At 44.0% G+C, this 23,574-nt stretch overlaps 2 protein-coding genes across 2 annotated transcripts; both read left to right on the forward strand.

Moving 5' to 3' along the window:
* The first annotated feature begins 529 nt into the window (after positions 1-529).
* LOC110510076 (palmitoyltransferase ZDHHC23-A) lies at positions 530-10,767 on the forward strand. Its single transcript, XM_036968272.2, has 5 exons — positions 530-712; positions 6,172-6,320; positions 6,636-7,313; positions 7,836-8,003; positions 8,312-10,767. The coding sequence occupies exons 2-5, from the start codon at positions 6,202-6,204 to the stop codon at positions 8,583-8,585; spliced, it is 1,239 nt and encodes a 412-aa protein (XP_036824167.2). The 5' UTR covers positions 530-712; positions 6,172-6,201; the 3' UTR covers positions 8,586-10,767.
* Positions 10,768-11,101: 334 nt separating this feature from the next.
* Positions 11,102-19,182, forward strand: LOC110510075 (T-cell immunoreceptor with Ig and ITIM domains). The gene is made up of 4 exons (XM_021591394.3): positions 11,102-11,286; positions 17,757-18,101; positions 18,339-18,439; positions 18,655-19,182. Exons 1-4 carry the CDS (start codon positions 11,208-11,210, stop codon positions 18,889-18,891), a joined length of 762 nt encoding a protein of 253 aa, XP_021447069.3. The 5' UTR covers positions 11,102-11,207; the 3' UTR covers positions 18,892-19,182.
* The last annotated feature ends 4,392 nt before the right edge of the window (positions 19,183-23,574 follow it).

The raw sequence follows: 23,574 nt of genomic DNA on the forward strand, positions 1-23,574 counted from the left end.
AGCCAACAATTCGGCAGCCGTAATAACAAAATGGTATCAGACTAATTGTAAAGGCTATTGAAGGGAACAACTGGCTGGAGAAAGGTGATTGACCTATAACACAGAGCAGGGTGATGGTAATATCAGGGGTGAGGTCTATGCATGTGTGCTTATTGTGGCATTTAAGACAATTTCAGTATAGTCTAATATCATGTATTTCTATAGAGATATTGATGAATTGATAAACTATGCAATGTCTCAGGTGCAGAACATTGACTTTGCAAGGACCATCAGCCTCAGCTATTCACAGCACTGAGTGGAGGTCGGATATCATGTCAGACAAGTAAGTACATTTTGTTAATGACCAACAAAGCTTTAGCCTACTGTTTACATCAGCACATTTAAAAGTATTTCATCCTCCCATGATTTATCGCAATAGACCATTTGAGCTATGTAAATTGTGTTACCCCTTCCAAAGTAGTCAGGCGTAGTGGTGACACTTTCTGTCTGAGAATACGTGCATGCATACCACCTCCATACGCTGCCACACCGTATCACCGGACCATAGACTAAAACAGATTGAAACGGATATTTTGTTTGACGTGGAAAATCAGACATATATTTCAGGAAAAACACAAGATAAATAAAACAATTATTGATGTTCCTAAAACAAAGGGTCTTTCGCCAAGCCTTCGAGGAAAAGGTGCTTCCACCGAAGAAATCTTCAGTCCAGGTAAATGTAGGCTGTGCACTTTTTTCCTCATAGGTAAGCTAGATGCACGCAATTTTACACAATGTAGGCTATGAGATGTAATTCTCTGGGAACAAGTTTAAACTGCAGAAGTGGTCAAAATATTGACTCCCTTGTTTATTGGTATGCGATATCCCATTCATTTAGAATATTTGATTGAAACATGAAACATATTTACTTAATAATTGTTTAATACAAACATTTACATTGTTTGTTCAACCTTTCCCGTTAAACTGTGACTATAGCCTACAGTTATTTCAAGTTAATTTAATAAGAAAATATTGAAATCAATATTTAGACTGCTTCTGCAGTTTTAACTTAAATTCACTCTCTATCGAAGAGCTGGGCTATATTTGAAGTAGAATGGCAGAAGACAAAGCCAACACTGGCAGTCACTCCAACAACGTACATTCTATCTCACTGTACGACTGACGTGTTTGGGGACTGGGGTTTAGTTGGCCCAGATAGGCGTTCCCTAAGGAAATCACGGCCTTGTTTCTAAAAGCGACATATTAGAGGAAAGTCATTTTATTATAAAACTTGTTCAAATCAAAAGCTATTTTAATTGATTCCATTAATTGACTCCCCATGTCACTTCATGAGGCAGATGATAGTATAGTATTCATAGTTGGTAATACTAGAAAAATGTGTGTGTGCGCGTGCACTTGCAATCGATTTGAGCGCAAGTAGTGGAGACCTTTCAGACAACTTAACCTTGATGTCTTCATTATGATGAAGAACTGTCTGTTGGGGGTCAAGACAAAGAGATTTTTAAATTATATACATTAACTAGACCATCTAAGAGAGTACTCAGAGTCCAATAATATTTTCAAGGGCTTTCTCTCCCTGCTAGTTAATTGATTGATTATTGGCACCCAGATATACCCCTCATCTGGTGCCCCAGTCAGTCCGTGAATCAGCCATGCACACCTTGATGGGCGGATTTGAGAAAGGTACTTACCGCTAGAGCAGCAAGCTAGCTTTACCGTATGCGGTTCATTCGGGAAGTATTCCGTCCCCTTCACCTTTTCCACGTTTTGTTAAGTTACAGACTTATTTTTTTTAAGTATCCCTTATCAATCTACACAAAATACCCCATAATGACAAAGTGAAAACAGGTAGAGAATTTTTTTTGCACATGTATTACAAATAAAAAACAGAAATACCTTATTTACATAAGTATTTGGACCCTTCGCTAGGAGACTCGAAATTGAGCTTAGGTGCATCCTGTTTCCATTGATCATCCTTGAGATGTTTCTACAACCTGATTGGAGTCCATCTGTGGTAAATTCAATCAATTGGACATGATTTGGAAAGGTACACACCTGTCTATGTAAGGTCCCACAGTTGACAGTGGATGTCAGAGCAAAAACCAAGCCATGAGGTTAATGGAATTGTCTGTAAGAGCTCAGAGACAGGATTGTGTTGAGGCACAGATCTTCGGAAGGGTACCAAAACATTTCTGCAGCATTGAAGGTCTCTAACAACACAGTGGCATCATCACTCTTAAATGGAAGAAGTTTGGAACCACCAAGACTGAGCAATCGGTGGAGAAGGTCAGTGAGGTGACCAAGAACCCGATGGTCACTCTGACAGAGCTCCAGAGTTCCTCTGTGAAAATGGGAGAACCTTCTCTGCAGCACTCCGCCAATCATGACCTCAGACTGTGGCGAAGGTTCACCTTCCAACAGGACAACGACCCTAAGCACGCAGCCATGACAATGCAGGCGTGGCTTTGGGACAAGGCTCTGAATGTCCTTGGGTGGCCCAGCCAGAGCCCGGACATGAACCCGATTGAACATCTCTCTGGAGAGACCTGAAAATAGCTGTGCAGCGACACTCCCTATCCAACCTGACAGAGGTATGGACATTTTATATTGAAGTTTTTTTATAATACATTTTCTAACATTTCTAAAAAAAACTGTTTTTGCTTTGTCATTATGGGGCATTTTGTGTAGAGTGATGAGGAGAAAAAACAATTTAATCGATTTTAGAATAAGGCTGTAACGTAACAAAATTCATGGGGTCAAGGGGTCTGAATACTTTCCGAATGCACTGTAGGAGGTGACAGTTGACTTCAGGGCTTGGCAGAGGTGATATTACCATGCAAGTTTAAGATGTTCAAATCAAAGTTTGTTTGTCACGTGCACTGAATACAACAGGTGTAGGTAGACCTTACAGTGAAATGCTTACTTACATGCTCTAACCAACAGTGCAAAAAAGGTATTAGGTGAACAATAGGTAAGTAAAATAAAACAACAGTAAAAAGACAGGCTATATAAAGTAGCGAGGCAATAAAAGTAGCGAGGCTACATACAGACACCAGTTAGTCAGGCTGATTGAGGTAGTATGTACATGTAGATATGGTTAAAGTGACTATGCATATATGATGAACAGAGGGTAGCAGTAGCGTAAAAGAGGGGTTGGCGGGTGGTGTGTGTCGGGACACAATGTAGATAGCCCGGTTAGCCAATGTGCGGGAGCACTGGTTGGTCAGCCCAATTGAGGTAGTATGTACATGAATGTATAGTTAAAGTGACCATGCATATATGATAAACAGAGAGTAGCAGCAGTGTAAAAAGAGGGGTTGGGGGGGCACACAATGCAAATAGTCCGGGTAGCCATTTGTTTACGTGTTCAGGAGTCTTATGGCTTGGGGGTAAAAACTGTTGAGAGGCCTTTTTGTCCTAGACTTGGCACTCTGGTACTCTATGACTGGGGTGGCTGGGGTCTTTGACAATTTTTAGGGCCTTCCTCTGACACCGCCTGGTGTAGAGGTCCTGGATGGTAGGCAGTTTAGCCCCAGTGATGTACTGGGCCGTACACACTACCTTCTGTAGTGCCTTGCGGTCAGAGGCCGAGCAATTGCCGTACCAGGCAGTGATGCAACCAGTCAGGATGCTCTCGATGTGCAGCTGTAGAACATTTAGAGGATCTCAGGACCCATGCCAAATCTTTTTAGTTTCCTGACGGGGAGGCTTTGTCGTGCCCTCTTCACAACTGTCTTGGTGTGTTTGGACCATTCCTGTTTGTTGTTGATGTGGACACCAAGGAACTTGAGGCTCTCAACCTGCTCCACTACAGCCCCGTCGATGAGAAAGAGGGCTCGGTCCTCCTTTTCCTGTAGTCCACAATCATCTCCTTAATCTTGGTTACATTGAGGGATAGGTTGTTATTCTGGCACCACCCGGCCAGTTCTCTGACCTCCTCCCTATAGGCTGTCTGCAAACTTAACGATGGTGTTGGAGTCGTGCCCGGCCATGCAGTCGTAGGTGAACAGGGAGTACAGGAGGAGACTGAGCACGCACCCCTGGGGAGCTCCAGTGTTGAGGATCAGCATGGCAGATGTGTTGCTACCTACCCTCACCACCTGGGGGAGGCCCGTCAGGAAGTCCAAGATCCAGTTGCAGAGGGAGGTTTTTAGTCCCAGGATCCTTAGCTTAGTGATGAGCTACGAGGATACTGTGGTGTTGAACGCTGAGCTGTAGTCAATGAATAGCATTCTCACATAAGTGTTCCTTTTGTCCAGGTGGGAAAGGGCAGTGTGGAGTGCAATAGAGATTGCATCATCTGTGGATCTGTTTGGACGGTATGCAAATTAGAGTGGGTCTAGGGTTTCTGGATAATGGTGTTGTTGTGAGCCATTACCAACCTTTCAAAGCACTTCATGGCTACGGACGTGAGTGCTACGGGTCTGTAGTCATTTAGGCAGGTTGCCTTTGTGTTCTTGGGCACAGGGACTATGGTGGTCTGCTTGAAACATGTTGGTATTACAGACTCAATCAGGGACATGTTGAAAATGTCAGTGAAGACACCTGCCAGTTGGTCAGCACATGCCCGGAGCACACGCCCTGGTAATCCATCTGGCCTCGCAGCCTTGTGTATGTTGACCTGTTTAAAGGTCGTACTCACGTCGGCTACGGAGAGCGTGATCACACAGTCGTCCAGAACAGCTGATGCTCTCATGCATGCCTCAGTGTTGCTTGCTTCGAAGCGAGCATAGAAGTGATTTAGCTCATCTGGTAGGCTTGTGTCACTGGGCAGCTCACGGCTGTGCTTCCCTTTTTAGTCTGTAATAGTTTGCAAGCCCTGCCATATAAGACGAGCATCGGAGCCGGTGTAGTATGATTCAATCTTAGCCCTGTATTGACGCTTTGCCTGTTTGATGGTTTGTCGCAGGGCATAGCAGGATTTCTTGTAAGCTTCCGGGTTAGAGTCCCGCTCCTTGAAAGCGGCAGCTCTACCCTTTAGCTCAGTGTGAATGTTGCCTGTAATCCATGGCTCCTTGTTGGGGTATGTATGTACAGTCACTGTGGGGACGACGTCCTCGGTGTACTTATTGATAAAGCCAGTGACGGATGTGGTGTACTCCTCAATGTCATCGGAAGAATCCCGGAACATGTTCTAGTCTGTGATCGCAAAACAGTCCCGTAGTTTAGCATCTGCTTCATCTGACCACTTTTTATAGACCGAGTCACTGGTAACCATTACCTCAGTGGTGGAATAAGATTTCCAACACAGTCCATATTACTGAAGCACTTCACTGAATGAAGACTGAAGACTACTCTCCATATCCTTACCACACAGAAAGAACAAATAATGTATATACTGAACAAAAATATAAATGCAACATGCACCAATTTTCAATGATTTTACTGAGTTACAGTTCATATAAGGAAATCAGTCAATTGAAATAAATTCAATAGACCCTAATCTATGGATTTCATATGACTGGGCATAGGCCCACCCCCTGGGGAGCCAGGCCCTGCCAATCAGAATGAGTTTTTTCCCCCACAATAGGCTTGATTACAGACAGAAATACTCATCAGTTTCATCAGCTGTTGGATGGCTGGTCTCAGACGATCCTGCAGATGATGAAGCGGGATGTGGAGGTCCCGGGCTGGTGTGGTTATACGTGGTCTGAGGTTGTGAGGCCAGTTGGACGTACTGCCAAATTCTCTAAAGTTATGTTGGAGGCAGTTTATGGTAGAAGAATTAACATTCAATTCTCTAGCAACATCTCTGGTGGACATTTCTGCAGTCAGCATGCCAATTGCGCGCTCCCTCAAACCTTGAGATCTCTGTGGCATTTTGTTGTGTGACAAAACTACACATTTTAGAGTGGCCTTTTATTGTCCCCAGCACAAGGTGCAGCTGTGTAATGATCATACTATTTAATCAGGTTCTTGATATGCCACACCTGTCAGGTGAATGGATTATCTTGGGAAAGGAGAAATGTTCACTGACACGGATGTAAACACATTTGTGCACATCAATTGAGAGAAATAAGCTTTTTTGTGCATATGGAAAAATGCTGTGATATTTTATTTCAGCTCATAAAACATGGCACAACACTTTACATGTTGTGTTTATATTTTTGTTAATTATAGTTATCATGTGGTTTGACTGTGTCTCTCTACTGTTGCTGTTCTTTTGCACAGGACCTTCAAGTGGATCTGTGAACAGCCAGAATGAAATGGGAGAAGTTTAAGCCTCCAGAGCCAGATGATGCCATGTGCTGTTTTGAATGTGATTTGGACCCACATGGATGCTTCTGTGACTGTGACGACCTGGATGAAGCTTGCAGCAGGTGAGGTGGGTGGAATGGGAAGGAGGATCATGGCAAGACTCAGCAGTCCAAGTTCACGTCTTACCAGTGCTTGACTTGGACTGAAATATTTGCCAGTACTCATTTTTGGTGCTGGTACTGTTTATATTTAGGTTCATGATCTCCACAATACTTTTGAGCTGATATTCTATAAAAGGAACAGGAGCTCTTGCAGTAGAACATTTGAGGTGCCAGTATTCAGCTCCGGTGAGCTCCTACCCAAGTTAAGCACTTGGTCTAACCCCCTGTCCTCTCTGTGTTTCCTCTCTGTCGTCCCTGCCCTCTTGTATTTTCCAGGTGGCTGAAGGGTGAGCCTCAGAAACCTGACTGTGTGTTGCCTGTGTTTGGTGCAGTGATGGACCGGCTGAGGTTGAGACTGTTATCAGGGGACAGGCGGGTGGAGATCTCCATGGTCCCAGCTTTAGTGTTGCTTCCCATGCTACTGCGGCTGGCAGCCCTGCACTTCCTGCTGGGCCTGGTCATTCTAACAGCCCTGCCTGGCCTGGTGCTGTGGTACTACTACGCCACACACCGGAAGAAGGGCCGCACCCTCTTTTTCCTCAGCCTGGCGCTCTTCTCCCTAGCCTACATGTACTTCCTCTTCATCACAGAGATCCTACCTCGTGGGGACGTAACTCATCTGCAGCTGGTGACCGTGACAACGGGTGTGGTTCTTACTCTTATCTCTCTTGTGCGCACCAAGAGGGGGCCAGGCTTCGTGCAGCCTTCCCTGGCTGACATACACAGCACCAGCACCAATCATTACCAACTGCCTGACAAAGACTCGGCCTCTCAGAATGGAGTGGACCAGTCGGTGTTGCCTACCCCTCCAGCCAGACCAGTGGAACAGCAGACACAGTCCCTGACAGCGAAGGGGGGCAGGTGTCCTCTGTGCAAAGTGGTGCGTCCCCCTCGGGCGGGACATTGCCGGATCTGTGGAGGCTGTGTCCAGCGCCTGGACCACCACTGTATCTGGTGAGTTTCCTTAAACACCTTTCCCTGTTGTGGAGGATCAGTAATTTAGTACACCAGGCTGACAGAAATTCCTTTCTGCAACACTCAGATAACCACAGCGTTGTCACGTCTGACTCTACTTCCCTGCTATATACACATGCAATATTTTAATCTCTCAGAATCCCCACAATTATATTCGCTCAACACTTCTCTTCAACACAAAATCATGATCTCACTAAGTGTTGTACTGTCAGGCCAAGAAGACGTCACCAAAGCAAACCAGGCTGTACAGACATGTGTAGGGCCCACAGGGGTTCACCCTTCAGCAGGGTGAGGCGACCTCAAACCAGGACAATCTGTTATCTATGGCATTTAGATAGACGCACCAACACAACCAGACACATTTAGAGCACGTAGTCACATTCTCTCACATTCATTCTAATTGTACTCTCACATGCAAACACAGCAGAAGTCGGTCATTTGAACTGAGGGTGTCTAAGTGTGTCTGTGTCTCTGTTGTCTTGTGCATCACTGCTGAGGCAGGATTAACAGCTGTGTGGGCCAGGCTAATCATCGCAGCTTCCTGCTGACCCTGCTCCTCTTTCTGTTGACCTCTCTGCATGGGGTCAGTCTGGTGCTGCGCAGCGTGTGTCCCCAACAGAACCTGCTTACCGCCCTACTCTACTGCCCTGGTGTCTACAGTCAGTACAGGTACACTACGGTATTTGGTATTTGCTTAAAATATACACACATGAAAACGTATTACAAAATGGCAATTGTAATTACATAGTAATTACCTAATAATTACTTTTGGTGTATTTAGGATTCATTGAGACAAGCACCACTATATTGCCTGCTATTTGGCACCAGGTAGTTACCAAATGTTTTGAGTTATTTAAATAAGCACAAGAAGATTTACTTAAAGAATCAGGTAACTAAAACCAACTGAAATAGAACTGAAAGACAAAGCGTTATTCTGATTTCTAAGTCTAACTATGCTCATGCTGATGTTTTTCCAGCTCAGCCCTGTGCTTCACCTGTGCCTGGTACAGCAGTATTGTCACAGCAGGCCTGCTAAACCTGCTGGTGCTGCAACTTATCAATATCAGCCACAATGTGACAGAACGGGAAGCACAACTTGCACTGCGGAGGAAAAATGGCCAGAGTCGCCCGTGTGGCCTCGTTGTCGACACAGTGGTCTACTCACGTGGATTCTGCCAGAACTGGGCTGAATTCCTGGCAATGGGAGAGCCTGTCGATAGACCATCCTCCGTCCTCACTGACTTGGTTTAGCCTTGGCTTAACACCATGCCACTGCCTAAGCAGGTCAACATTGCTGGGTTTCAACTGTGTGGCTTTAGGGACTGTGAGCTACTCTGGATCTCTAGGTATTGCAACTCAGAGGTGTTCATTTTGAATTGTTATATACCTCTACATTCCAAACACTCCAGGTAGAGAAAATAACCATGATCCTCCAAGTTGTCATGGATCTGACACTCTTAATAATACTAGTAAATATATACTGCTCAAAAAATAAAGGGAACACTAAAATAACACATCCTAGATCTGAATGAATTAAATATTCTTATTAAATACTTTTTTTCTTTACATAGTTGAATGTGCTGACAACAAAATCACACAAAAATTATCAATGGAAATCAAATTTATCAACCCATGGAGGTCTGGATTTGGAGTCACACTCAAAATTAAAGTGGAAAACCACACTACAGGCTGATCCAACTTTGATGTAATGTCCTTAAAACAAGTCAAAATTAGGCTCAGTAGTGTGTGTGGCCTCCATGTGCCTGTATGACCTCCATACAATGCCTTGGCATGCTCCTGATGAGGTGGCGGATGGTCTCCTGAGGGATCTCCTCCCAGACCTGGACTAAAGCATCCGCCAACTCCTGGACAGTCTGTGGTGCAACGTGGCGTTGGTGGATGGAGCGGGACATGATGTCCCAGATGTGCTCAGTTGGATTCAGGTCTGGGGAACGGGCGGGCCAGTCCATAGCATCAATGCCATCCTCTTGCAGGAACTGCTGACACACTCCAGCCACATGAGGTCTAGCATTGTCTTGCATTAGGAGCAACCCAGGGCCAACCGCACAAGCATATGGTCTCACAAGGGGTCTGAGGATCTCATCTCGGTACCTAATGGCAGTCAGGCTACCTCTGGCGAGCACATGGAGGGCTGTGCGGCCCCCCAAAGAAATGCCACCCCACACCATGACTGACCCACCACCAAACCGGTCATGCTGGAGGATGTTGCAGGCAGCAGCACGTTCTCCACGGCGTCTCCAGACTCTGTCACGTCTGTCACGTGCTCAGTGTGAACCTGCTTTCATCTGTGAAGAGCACAGGGCGCCAGTGGCGAATTTGCCAATCTTGGTGTTCTCTGGCAAATGCCAAACGTCCTGCACCGTGTTGGGCTGTAAAGCACAACCCCCACCTGTGGACGTTGGGCCCTCAGACCACCCTCATGGAGTCTGTTTCTGACCATTTGAGCAGACACATGCACATTTGTGGCCTGCTGGAGGTCATTTTGCAGGGCTCTGGCAGTGCTCCTCCTTGCACAAAGGCGGAGGTAGCGGTCCTGCTGCTGGGTTGTTGCCCTCCTACGGCCTCCTCCACGTCTCCTGATGTACTGGCCTGTCTCCTGGTAGCGCCTCCATGCTCTGGACACTACGCCGACAGACACAGAAAACCTTCCTGCCACAGCTCGCATTAATGTTCCATCCTGGATGAGCTGCACTACCTGAGCCACTTGTGTGGGTTGTAGACTCAAAACATCAGCCAGGAAGCATAGGAACTGAAAAGTGGTCTGTGGTACGACCTGCAGAACTACTCCTTTATTGGGGGTGTCTTGCTAATTACCTATAATTTCCACCTGTTGTCTATTTATTTGCACAACAGCATGTGAAATTTATTGTCAATCAGTGTTGCTTCCTAAGTGGACAGTTTGATTTCACAGAAGTGTGATTGACTTGGAGTTACATTGTGTTGTTTAAGTGTTCCCTTTATTTTTTTGAGCAGTGTATAAAGGGTTTCTCTGACTAATAGGATACGTTTTAACGTCTTACAAATATCTGTTTGATTTTGCTGTCTCTATCTTTTCCAAAATGATGTAAAGATTGGTAACTATGGTAGATAAATAGCAATAGATTCATAGAAAGACATGAGTTAGAGAACATGTTTAAGAAACTGTAGACTACTTATTGACAGAATGCACCTGACCATAAGATTACTTCAAAGGGAGGAAAGATGTACAAGTTCTGCCAGACATGAGACATGTCTGCCAGACATGACATCCTCTCACCCACGCACACTCTTTGTAGTTGAAGTGCTATTATTGTTAAGTTTTAATGTACATTACATTACTTCAACTATCCTTTTACTTGTATAAGACTAAGACTCATCTTCCTTTGTATCTTGTTTGTTTGTCAAGCCAATAAAGCATATCTTATCTAACGGCGAAGAGTGGGAGACAATGTGTATTAGTGGGGCATAAAAAAACAGTCGACCAGGGCTGCTGTGTTCAAAGGAAGTGGCTAGAAGCTCAGTAGGCCTCATCTGTGTCATCACGGCAACAAACCTACATAATGAGAGTCTGTATAGAACTGTCACTAGTTCGTTAGTAAGTGTACACGGTATTTTCAATATTTTAACTGTTTAAAATCCACCTCAACTTGAATTGCAAACGTGGCTACTGTTGAAGATATGCACATGCTCTCTCTCTCTTACTCACTCGCTCACACACAAACAGACTGATACACACACACACTGATTGTATTTCCTGGTGTGCCTTCTGTTTCTTGTTGGACCCTTCTCACTCGCTGGCGTCTGTCATTTCCTGTCATTTCATAAAGCTCAGAGATATTCTCCATCCCCCCCAACATTGCTGTATTTCCCATCATGAGTGTCAGTACTAAAGAGTGTCTGCTTGTCCACTACTGGTCCTCAGCACCACTGGTCCTCCTGCTCCTCTGTTCTGGTAAGAGACCCACGTTCCCACTGGAGAGAGACTGTGTTGATAAATGTGTTATTAGACATTAATGTTCTGATCAGGTATAGAGTATAGGTCCTGGCAAATCTATTCTGACTGGTTCTCTCTGTGTACGAATATGCCTACATTTGAGCTAATTAGTATTGGTGATAGTTCTATAAAGAATAGAAGAGGACTTGTTGTAAATTAATCATGAATACCACGCAACTAAGACTGTGGAAGATCACAAATGATCATCAACAGGGTCACTGCATAGTACAAACATTATGTACAGCAATTAGGAACAAACTATTGTCGAACAGAGCTGAAATGATAGGACAAATTCAATACTCCACTTTAACAAAAAAATGTATAGTATTCGAGAAAGTATGCAGATCCCTTCATTTTGTTACGTTACAGCCTTATTCTAAAATGTATTCAAATGTTTATTTCCCCTCAATCTACATACAATACCCAATAATGACAAGGCAAAAACAGTTTAGAAATTTTAGAAAATGTTTTTTTTTTTAAAGGAAAAAAAAAAATATATATATATATATATATATATATATATATATATATATATATATATATTTCTATAAGTATTCAGACCCTTTACTCAGTACTTTGTTGAAGCATCTTTGGCATTGATTACAGCCTCAAGTCTTCTTGGGTATGACACGACAAGCTTGGCACACCTGTATTTGGGGAGTTTCTCTGCAGATCCTCTCAAGCTCTGTCAGGTTGAATGGGGAGCGTCGCTGCACAGCTATTTTCATGTCTCTCCAGAGATGTTAGATCGTGTTCAAGTCCGGGCTCTGGCTGGGACATTCAGAGACTTCTCCCAAAGCCACTCCTGCGTTATCTTCAAATCAAATTTTATTGGTCACATACACATGTTTAGCAGATGTTATTGCGAGTGTAGCAAAATACTTGTGTTTCTTGTTCCGATTGTGCAGCAATATCTAACAATTCCACAACAAACACCTAAAACGTACAAATCTCAGTAAAGGAATGGAATAAGAATATATGAATATAAACATATGGATGAGCAATGTCAGAGCGGCATAGACTAAGTGTAACGTGCGTTGTTTGAAGGAGACCAAGACGCAGCGTAATTTGTGGTCATCATATTTATTTAAATGAGAACCAGCAACAAAATAACAAAGTGAAACCAAACGTACCGTTCCGTAGGCTACACAGAGCTGTCCAAAGAGAAGATCCTGCAACATAGGTGGGAAAAAGGCTACCTAAATATGATTCCCAATCAGAGACAATGATGGACAGCTGCCTCTGATTGGGAACCACACTTGGCCAAACACAAAGAAATACAAAACATAGAATGCCCACCCCACATCACACCCTGACCTCACCAAATAGAGAAATAAAATGTCTCTCTAAGGTCAGGGCGTGACACTAAGATGTAATAGATAGTATAGAATATAGTATTTACAGTTGAAGTCGCAAGTTTACATACACTTAGGTTGGAGTCATTAAAACTCTTTTACAACCACTCCACAAATTTCTTGTTAACAAACTATAGTTTTGGCAAGTCGGTTAGGACATCTACTTTGTGCATGACACAAGTAATTTTTCCAACAATTGTTTACAGACAGATTATTTCACTTATAATTCACTGTATCACAAATCCAGTGGGTCAGAAGTTTACATACACTAAGTTGACTGTGCCTTTAAACAGCTTGGAAAATTCCAGAAAATTATTTCATGGCTTTAGAAGGTTTTGATAGACTAATTGGCATCATTCGAGTCAATTGGAGGTGTACCCGTGAATAAATTTCAAGGCCTACCTTCAAACTAAGTGCCTCTTTGCTTGACATCATGGGAAAATGAAAAGAAATCAGCCAAGACCACAGAAAAAAAATGGTAGACCTCCACAAGTCTGGTTCATCCTTGGGATGAATTTCCAAATGCCTGAAGGTACCACATTCATCTGTACAAACAATAGTACGCAAGTATAAACACAATGGACCACGCAGCTGACATACCGCTCAGGAAGGCGACGCGCTCTGTCTCCTGAAGTACAAATCAATCCCAGAACAACAGCAAATTACCTTTTTTTTTATTTAACTAGGCAACAAATTCTTATTTTCAATGACAGCCTAGGAACAGTAGGTTAACTGCCTGTTCAGGGGCAGCTCGGGGGTTTGAGCTTACAACCTTCCGATTACTAGTCCAATGCTCTAACCACTAGGCTACCCCGCCGCCCCACCTGTGCCACCTTATACTGGAGGAAACAGGTACAAAAGTATCTATATCAACAGTAAAACGAGTCCTATATCGACATAACCTGAAAGGTCACTCAGCAAGGTAGAAGCCACTGCTCCTAAACCGCCATTAAAAAAGCCAGACTACGGTTTGCAACTGCACATGGGGACAAATATTGTACTTTTTGGAGAAATGTTCTCTGGTCTGATGAAACAAAAATAGAACTGTTTGGCCATAATGACCATTGTTATGTTTGGAGGAAAAATGGGGATGCTTGCAAGCTGAAGAACACCATCCCAACCGTGAAGCATGGGGGTGGAAGCATCATGTTGTGTGGGTGCATTGCTGCAGGGGTGACTGGTGCACTTCACAAAATAGATGGCATCCTGAGGAGGAAGATGATGTTATATGATGATATTGAATCAACATCTCAAGACTTCAGTCAGGAAGTTAAAGCTTGGTTGCAAATGGGTCTTCCAAATGGACAATGACCCCAAGCATACTTCCAAATTTGTGGCAAAATGGCTTAAGGACAACAAAGTCAAGGCATTGGAGAGGCCAACACAAAGTCCTGACCTCAATCCCATAGAACATTTGTGGGCAGAACTGAAAAAGTGTGTGTGAGCAAGGAGGCCTACAAACCTGACTCAGTTACACCAGCTCTGTCAGGAGGAATGGGCCAAAATTCACCCAACTTATTGTGGGAAGCTTGTGGAAGGCTACCCTAAACGTTTGACCCAAGTCAAACAATTTATTGGCAATGCTACCAAATACTAATTGAGTGTATGTAAACTTCTGACCCACTGGGAATGTGATGAAAGAAATAAAAGTTTAAATAAATAATTCTCTCTACTATTATTCTGACATTTCACATTCTTAAAATAAAGTGGTAATCCTAACTGACCTAAGACAGGGAATTTCTACAAGGATTAAATGTCAGGAATTGCGAAAAACTGAGTTTAAATGTATTTAGCTAAGGTGTATGTAAACCTCCGACATCAACTGTAGAAGCTGTTTTTCAGTCTCTAGGTCCCAGCTATGGTGCACCTGTACTGACCTCACCTTCTGGATGGTAGCTGGGTGAACAGGCAGCGGCTCGGTTGGTTGTTGTCCTTGATCATTTTGGCCTTCCAGTGACATCGGGTGCTGTAGGTGTCTTGGAAGGCAGGTAGTTTGCCCCCGGGGATGCGTTGTGCAGACCCACCACCCTCTGGAGAGCCCTGCGGTTGTGGATTTCCAACAGGAAAGGATTTCAGGATTTCTGACAGGATGCTCTCAATTGTGCATCTGTAAAAGTTTGTGAGTGTTTTAGGTGCCACATTTTTTCAGCTTTCTGAGGTTGAAGAGTCGCTGTTGCACTTTCTTTACCGCACTGTCTGTGTGGGTGGACCTTTTCAGTTTGTCAGTGATATGTACGAACTTAAAACTTTCCACTTTCTCCACTCTTTGCCCATCGATGTGGATATGGGGGTGCTCCCTCTGCTGTTTCCTGAAGTTCACGATCATCTCCTTTGTTTTGTTGAAGTTGAGTGGGAGGTTATTTTCCTGACACCACATTCCGAGTGCCCTCACCACCTCCCTGTAGGCTGTCTCGTTGTTGTTGGTGATTAATTAAGCCTACCAACTTGATGATTGAATTGGAGGCGTGCATGGCCACGCAGTCATGGGTGAACAGGGAGTACAGGAGGGGGCTGAGCACGCATCCTTGTGGGGCCCCAATGTTGAGTAACAGCGAAGTGGAGATGTTGTTTTCTACCTTCACCACCTGGGGGCAGCCCGTCAGGAAGATCAGAACCCAGTTGTACACGGCGGGATTGAGACCCAGGGCCTCAAGCTTAATGATGAGCTTGGAGTGTACTATGGTGTTGAATGCTGAGCTATAGTCAATGAACAGCATTCTTACATCGGTATTCCTCTTGTCCAGATGGGATAGGATAGTGTGCAGTATGATGGCGATTGCAACGTCTGTGGACCTATTGGGGCGGTAAGCAAATTGAAGCGAGTCTAGGGTGACAGGAAAGGTGGAGGTGATATGATCCTTGACTAGTCTCTCAAAGCACTTCATGATGACAGAAGTGAGTGCTACGGGGCAATAGTCATTTAGTTCAGTTACCATTCTTGGGTACAGGAACAATGGTGGCCATCTTGAAGCATGTGAGGACAGCAGACTGGGATAGGGATAGATTGAATATGTCCGTAAACACACCAGCCAGCTGGTCTGAGCATGCTCTGAGGACACGGCTTGGGATGCCATCTGGGCCGGCAGCCTTGCAAGGTTTAACACGTTTAAATGTCTTACTCACGTTGGACACGGAGAAGGAGAGCCCACAGTCCTTGGTAGCGGGCCGTGACGATGGCACTGTATTATCCTCAAAGTGGGCAAAGAAGGTGTTTAGTTTGTTTGGAAGCAAGACGTCAGTGTCCGCGACGTGGCTGGTTTTCCCTTTGTAGTCTGTGATTGTCTGTATACCCTGCCACATACATCTCGTGTCTGAGCCGTTGAATTGCGACTCCACTTTGTCTCTATACTGACATTTTGCTTGTTTGATTGCCTTGCGGAGGGAATGACTACTCTGTTTGTATTCTGCCATATTCCCAGTAGACATGGTTAAAAACAGAGGTACGTGCTTTGAGTTTTGCGCGAATGCTGCCATTTATCCACGGTTTCTTGTTAGGATAGGTATCCGTCAATATTGTTCTCTGAGGCTACCTGGAACATATCCCAGTCCTCGTGATCAAAATGATCTTGAAACGTGGATTCCGATTGGTCAGACCAGCTTTGAATAGTCCTTAGCACGGGTACTTCCTGTTTGAGTTTCTGCCTATAGGAAGGGAGGAGCAAAATGGAGTTGTGGTCAGATTTGCCAAAATGAGGGTGGGAAGGGCCTTGTATGCATCTTGGAAGTTCTAGTATCAATGGTCCAGTGTTTTTCCAGCGCGAGTGCTACAGTCGATATGCTGATAGAATTTAGATAGCCTTTTTCTCAAATGTACTTTTTTTAAATTCCCAGCTAAAATAAATGCAGCCTCAGGATATATGGTTTCCAGTTTGCATAAAGTCCTGTGAAGTTACATGAGGGCCGTTGTGGTATCGGCTTGAGGGTGGATATACACGGCTGTGACAATAACCGAAGAGAATTCTCTTATGAGATAATACAGTTGGCATTTGATTGTGAGTAATTATAGGTCAGGTGAACAAAATGGCTTGAGTTCCTGTATGTTGTTACAATTACACCATGAGTTGTTAATCATGAAACATACACCCCCACCCTTCTTCTCCCCAGAGAGATGTTTATTCCTGTCGGCACGATGCACTGAGAATCTCGGTGGCTGTACCGACTCTGACAGCATATCCCGAGAGAGACAAGTTTGTGTGAAACAGAGTATGTTACAATCCCTGATGTCTCTCTGGAGATTTCGTCAACTTTGTTATCTAGGGACTGGACATTAGTGAGTAATATACTCCGAAGCGGTGGGTGGTGTGCGCGCCTCCAAAGTATGACTAAGTTGTGTGTTTAGGGTCATTGTCGTGTTGGAAGGTGAACATTCACCCCAGTCTGAGGTCCTGAGTGCTCTGGAGCAGGTTTCCATTTAAGAAGGATGGAGGCCACTGTGTTGTAGGGGAACTTCAATGCTGCATACATTTTGCTACCCTTCCCCAGATCTGTGCCTTGACACAATTCTGTCTTGGAGCTCTACGGACAATTTATTCGACCTCGTGGCTTGGTCTTTTTTCTGACATCAAATCAAATCAAATGTATTTATATAGCCCTTCATACATCAGCTGATATCTCAAAGTGCTGTACAGAAACCCAGCCTAAAACCCCAAACAGCAAGTAATGCAGGTGTAGACATGCACTGTTAACTTATATATAAGGTGTGTGCCTTTCCAAATCATGTCCATCAATTTAATTTACCATAGGTGGACTCCAGTCAAGTTGAAGAAACATAAACGATGATCAATGGAAACATAAAGTATCTGTTTTTATATTTAATACAATTGGGAAAAATTCTAAATACATGTTTTCACTTTGTCATTATGGGGTATTGTGTGTCGATTTAATGTTTTTTTTATTTGATCCATTTAAGAATGTAACGTAACAAAATGTGAAAAAGGGAAGGGGTCGCAATACTTTCCAAATGTACTGTATCTCTCATTTTACATAATTATAGAGAACAAAGTTAAGAAACGTGTGCCAATGTTTTCATGATGATGTAAGATCATCCCAAAATAAGACCCCCATCCCTTCCAGGTTGTTTTGCAGACAGCAGGGTGAGAACTTCTGGTAACATCACAGCAAAGATTGGTCATCCTGTGACTCTGTCCTGTGAGCCGTCTGGAGACGGGAATGTGTCCCAGGTTGAGTGGAGGATTGGAGGGTGTGATGGCCGTAGGATTCTGGTTTCGAACACAAACAACCCAGTTGTCGTGGAGCAGGACTATATCGACCGTGTCTCTGCTGTGACGATGCGTGGATTCACATTACTAGGGACACAGAGGAATGACGCTGGGCCGTACTGCTGTTCTCTCACAACCTTCCCACTTGGGTCTTTGAAATGTCACCTTTTTTTGTATCTGACTGAGGACCCACAAACAGGTACTGCCCACCTTCACCAACTCCAAACCAGGCTAACATGTACCTCACATATTTCTCTTCTACGCCAAGTTGTTCTGCCATAGAAGTACCTAGTCACCAAGATGACACCCACAACAACCATGCGCGTGCTTCCTTTCTGAACTGTCACACTAACTTATACGTCAGCTATTGTAATAATCTGAACAAGGATGTAGAAAAGATAAGAAATGTCTAACTAGTTCCCTCCTGTTTTGTCAGCCTTCAGTGAATCTCCTCACATAATAATTGTGTCCATTGCGAGTGGGATTCTGGGAATGCTGGTGCTGGGAGGGACCATAACAGCACTGTTGCTCTGTCAGGTGAGACTCACACATCTACCCATAACACCTCTCTGACTTCATAGTTATTTCAATGGTTCTGAGAGAGGGCTAGAGATGAAATTCTCTCATGCCCTTAGGTGGCTATAATCGGAACTGCAGTGTAGCTTGGTGGCTGCGATTGATACATGTTGTGACGTCAAGCTGCTATATAACCCCGTTTTCAAGTGTTTAACGGAACGTTCCCATATTCACAGAGGTGTAGAAGACCCGTGCAGGACCCTGTTCATGTGGCAGTTCATCCAGGGGGGCTTCCACAAAAACCCCCCTCCATCCTCCAGAAAAGCCAGGCCCATGCTCCCCCACCACAGAGGAGTAACAGTGAGGAGGAGGAGGAGGAGGAGGAGAACGGGGAAATGGATTACTTGAACGTTACAGTGCTTCACCTCCCCAGAATTCCACCTACTGCCTCCTCTGCCTTGAGGAAGAGCTAGAGAATACTGCACTCTCATACAAACAGAATAAAATACAAACAAAGACATGTATTCATAAAGACACAATATAATGTATACACACACTCACTGACACAAAAGCAGTTACATTCACACACATTACCTATATTTGGTTTGGGACCATTTCCAGTTTAGCATCTCCCCTACTCTGAAGTAAAGATTTAACGTTGGATTTGATCATTGTAAAAGCCATTGTAAAAGTCTTATTGTGCTGGCTCTGCATCCTAAATATCTTGTGTTTTGTAATAAAAAGGAATTCAATATCTCTCAAATGCACAGAATGGCCCTGCAGCATGATTTTAACAGTCACACTACACCATTAGAAAAAAATTGTTCTTTGGCTGTCAATCAATCAATCAAATGTACTTATAAAGCCCTTCTTACATCAGTTGTTGTCACAAAGTGCTGTACAGAAACCCAGTCTAAAACACGAAACAGCAAGCAATGCAGGTGTAGAAGCTTGGTGGCTCGGAAAAACTCCCTAGAAAGGCCAGAACCTAGGAAGAAACCTAGAGAGGAACCAGGCTATGAGGGGTGGCCAGTCCTCTTCTGGCTGTACCAGGTGGAGATTATAACAGAGCATGACCAAGATGTTCAAATGTGCATAGATGACCAGCAGGGTCAAATAATAGTCACAGTGGTTGTTGAGGGTGCAACAGAGTATCTCTACCGCTCCTGCTGTCTCTAGAGAGTTGAAAACAGCAGGTCTGGGACAGGTAGCACGTCCGGTGAACAGGTCAGGGTTCCATAATCCAACCCGGACAGGAAGATCACGTCAGTGACTCAACCCACTCAAGTGACGCACTCCTCCTAGGGACGGCATGGGAAAGCACCAGTAAGCCAGTGACTCAACCCACTCAAGTGACACACTCCTCCTAGGGACGGCATGGGAAAGCACCAGTAAGTGGAACAGGTCCTATGATTAAGTGTAATTTGGCCCAGGAGTGTGAAGGTGAACGGAAAAGCACTGGAGCAACGAACTGCCCTTGCTGTCTCTGTCTTCCCCTCTCCACTGGGATTCTTTGCCTATAACCCTATTACAGGGGCTGAGTCACTGGCTTACTGGTGCTCTTCCATGCTGTCCCTAGGAGGGGTGTGTCACTTGAGTGGGTTGAGTCACTGACATGATCTTCCTGTCCGGGTTGGCTCCCCCCCTTGGGTTTGTGCCGTGGCGGAGATCTTACTGGGCTATTCTCAGCCTTGTAAGTTGGTGGTTGAAGAAATCCCTGTAGTGGTGTGGGGGCTGTGCATTGGCAAAGTGGGTAGGGTTATATCCTGCCTGTTTGGCCCTGTCCGGGTGTATCGTCGGACGGGGCCACAGTGTCTCCCGACCTCTCCTGTCTCAGCCTCCAGTATTTATGCTGCAGTAGTTTATGTGTCGGGGGGCTAGGGTCAGTCTGTTATATCTGGAGTATTTCTCCTGTCTTATCCGGTGTCCTTTCCCTCTTTCTTTTTCTCTTTCTTTCTTTCTCTCTCTCGGAGGACCTGAGCCCTAGGACCATGCCTTAGGACTACCTGGCCTGATGACTCCTTGCTGACCCCAGTCCACCTGGTCGTGCTGCTGCTCCAGTTTCAACTGTTCTGCCTGCGGCTATGGAACCCTGACCTGTTCACCGGACGTGCTACCTGTCCCAGACCTGCTGTTTTCAACTCTCTAGAGACAGCAGGAGCGGTAGAGATACTCTGAATGATCGGCTATGAAAATCCAACTGACATTTACTCCTGAGGTGCTGACCTGTTGCACCCTCGACAACCACTGTGATTATTATTATTTGACCATGCTGGTCATCTATGAACATTTGAACATCTTGGCCATATTCTGTTATAATCTCCACCTGGCACAGCCAGAAGAGGACTGGCCACCCCTCATAGCATGGTTCCTCTCTAGGTTTCTTCCTAGGTTCTGGACTTTCTAGGGAGTTTTTCCTAGCCACCGTGCTTCTACACCTGCATTGATTGCTGTTTGGGGTTTTAGGCTGGGTTTCTGTACAGCACTTTGTGACAACAGCTGACGTAAGGCTTTATAAATAATAATAATTTGACTGATTGATTGGAGTGCATCATAAGTTCAACCATGTCATCATAAATCAGGGGTGTTAAACAATCCAGAATAGCTGTGGTCTCCTCATAATCCCGTAGGGTTTGTGGCATAGCAGATGGATTCTTGGAGATTTTATCTCTAATTGTAGTAATTTTCTCAATAGATTTTTTAAATAAAATCATTACAGGTGAGGCTAGAAAAATGCTAAGGGCAGGCTGGAGCCTGCTTCCCTGTGAGGCTGGCTACGGTGCTGAAGAAAAATTGAGGGTTCTTTTTGTTATCTATTAATTTAGAGAAGTAGGACGCATGCACAGATGCTAGGGCTTGCTTGTATTTTGTGATGCTGTCTTGCCATGCAACAGCCGGTATACCTCAAGCTTGGAGGAATGCCATTTATACTCTAGCTTTCTGACGGCACCGCTTCAGGGCTCGGGTATGATCAGTGTACCAGGGGGCAAGCTTTTCTAGGGTACATTTTTTCTTTCTAATAGGTGCCACTGTATCTAGGGCGGTTGTAAGAGTAAATCATCAGTCATGTTGTTTCTATGTGAAAACTGAAAATGGGTCTATTCATTAATTGTAATTATATTCCAGAGCAATTTACAGTAGTGAGTGCATACAATGTAATACATTTTGTACTGGTCCCCCGTGAGAATTGAACCCAAAAGCCTAGCATTGCAAGCACCATGCTCTACCAACTGAGCCACATCATCACAAACCCTTTCATGTCTCAATGTACTCAAATACTGTATTGAACATTGTTTTCCCTCATCGTGATGGAAAGTCTACAGGTACAAACCTACATGAACATCCTATGTTCAATACAGTAATGTACAATTAAATTGTGGTTTGTAAGCATGGTCAATTAATACTGCACAAAAAATGATTTTTTCTATGTTATTTGATCAAGAAAAATATTTAATTTCATGTGGATGTTATGGGTCTTTTTCCATCATGTCCAATGAATTGAATTTACCACAGGTAGACTCCAATCGGTTGTATAAACATCTCAAGGATGATCAATGGAAACAGGATGCACCTGTTTCGAGTCTCACGCAAAGTTCAGGGGCAGAACAACAGCTCAGGGATTCAACCTTGCAACCTTACGGTTAACTAGTCCAACGCTCTAACCACCTGCCTCACGAAGAGCCCACCTGTTATGCAAATGCAGTAAGAAGCCAAGGTAAGTTGTTAGCTAGCATTAAACTTAATCAATCACTTCAACTGGTGGTGCTAATGAGAGACTGTGTCATAGACCAAACAAGTTGGTAGTCAGGGTGTGGTGTGCTGTGGTTAATGTCTACACCTAGTGATGAAAAAGCTCCGAAGGGCCATTCTACGTGCTGAACCCAACAGCCCAGTGGCCCTCCATTTCAAAGAGAGAAGACACTCACTTTGTACGTTTTTTTGGAATTGAACAAGTCAGTAAACAAACGCTGTGGTGATGTCGACAAACACCGAAGGTCCAGAGAGACATTCTGGATCCATTCCTTAGATACTTTAGTCCCCTGAGGTCTTAGTCTAGAGAAGGACTATAGTATGCTTTTGTGAAGGGCCCAATCCCTTTGTTGGTGTAATAGCTGTCGTGGGAAGAAGCAGAGGACCAAAGCGCAGTGTGGTTAGTGTTCATCTTTTTAATAAGAAACTGAACACTTCAAAAATACAAACCAACAAAGTGACAACCGAAACAGTTCTAACTGGTGCAGACACACAGAGACTGAAAATAACCACCCACAAAACACAAAGGAAAACAGGCTACCTAAATATGGTTCTCAATCAGGGAAAACGATTGAGAACCATATCAGGCCAAAGACAGAAATAGAAAATATAGAAAAACTAACATAGACTGCCCACCCCAACGCACGCCCTGACCATACTAAATAAAGACAAAACAAAGGAATAAAGGTCAGAACGTGACAGTTGGTCCAGTGACAACCCCCCATTTCCACTTCTTGTTTACACATGGAGCTTACTAGCTCACAAACTGTTGTCCAAACCACTTGTTAGATTTCTTTGCCTAAGAAACCCTTAACCCTGTTGTTTATTTAAGCAATAAGGCCCGAGGGGTGTGGTATATGGCCAATATACCACGGCTAAGGGTTGTTCTTATGCACGACGCAACGCAGAGTGCCTGGATACAGCCCTTAGCCGTGGCATATTGGTCATATACCACAAACCCCCGAGGTGCCTTATTGCTATTATAAACTGGTTGCACACGTAATTAGATAAGTAAAAATAAATGTTTTGTCATACTCGTGGTATACGGTCTCATATACCACAGCTTTCAGCCAATGAGCATTCAGGGCTCGAACCACCCAGTTAATACTGACCGGTCATCTAAAAATGTAAGCAGATACATATTGTGATAACTGAAGTTCTGCATATTGGCATTATCCAAATGTATTTTTTGTGAGAAACCCTGTCTGATGTAAGTTACCAAATTTTAATTCCCTATATCTAGTATAAAAATATTATAACAATATAGACAAAACTGGGGTGAATGCAATTTTAAGTTGATCAACGTAATTTGAATGTTGCAATGTGTAAATTAAATATACTGAATATTTGACTTGGGGCCAACAAGGTGTGAATGAGGGTAAATGACCGTATAAATGTGAATGAAA

The sequence above is a fragment of the Oncorhynchus mykiss genome, chromosome 29 (genome assembly GCF_057628025.1).
Source record: "Oncorhynchus mykiss isolate SJ-2025 chromosome 29, ASM5762802v1, whole genome shotgun sequence".
Lineage (NCBI taxonomy): Eukaryota > Metazoa > Chordata > Actinopteri > Salmoniformes > Salmonidae > Oncorhynchus > Oncorhynchus mykiss.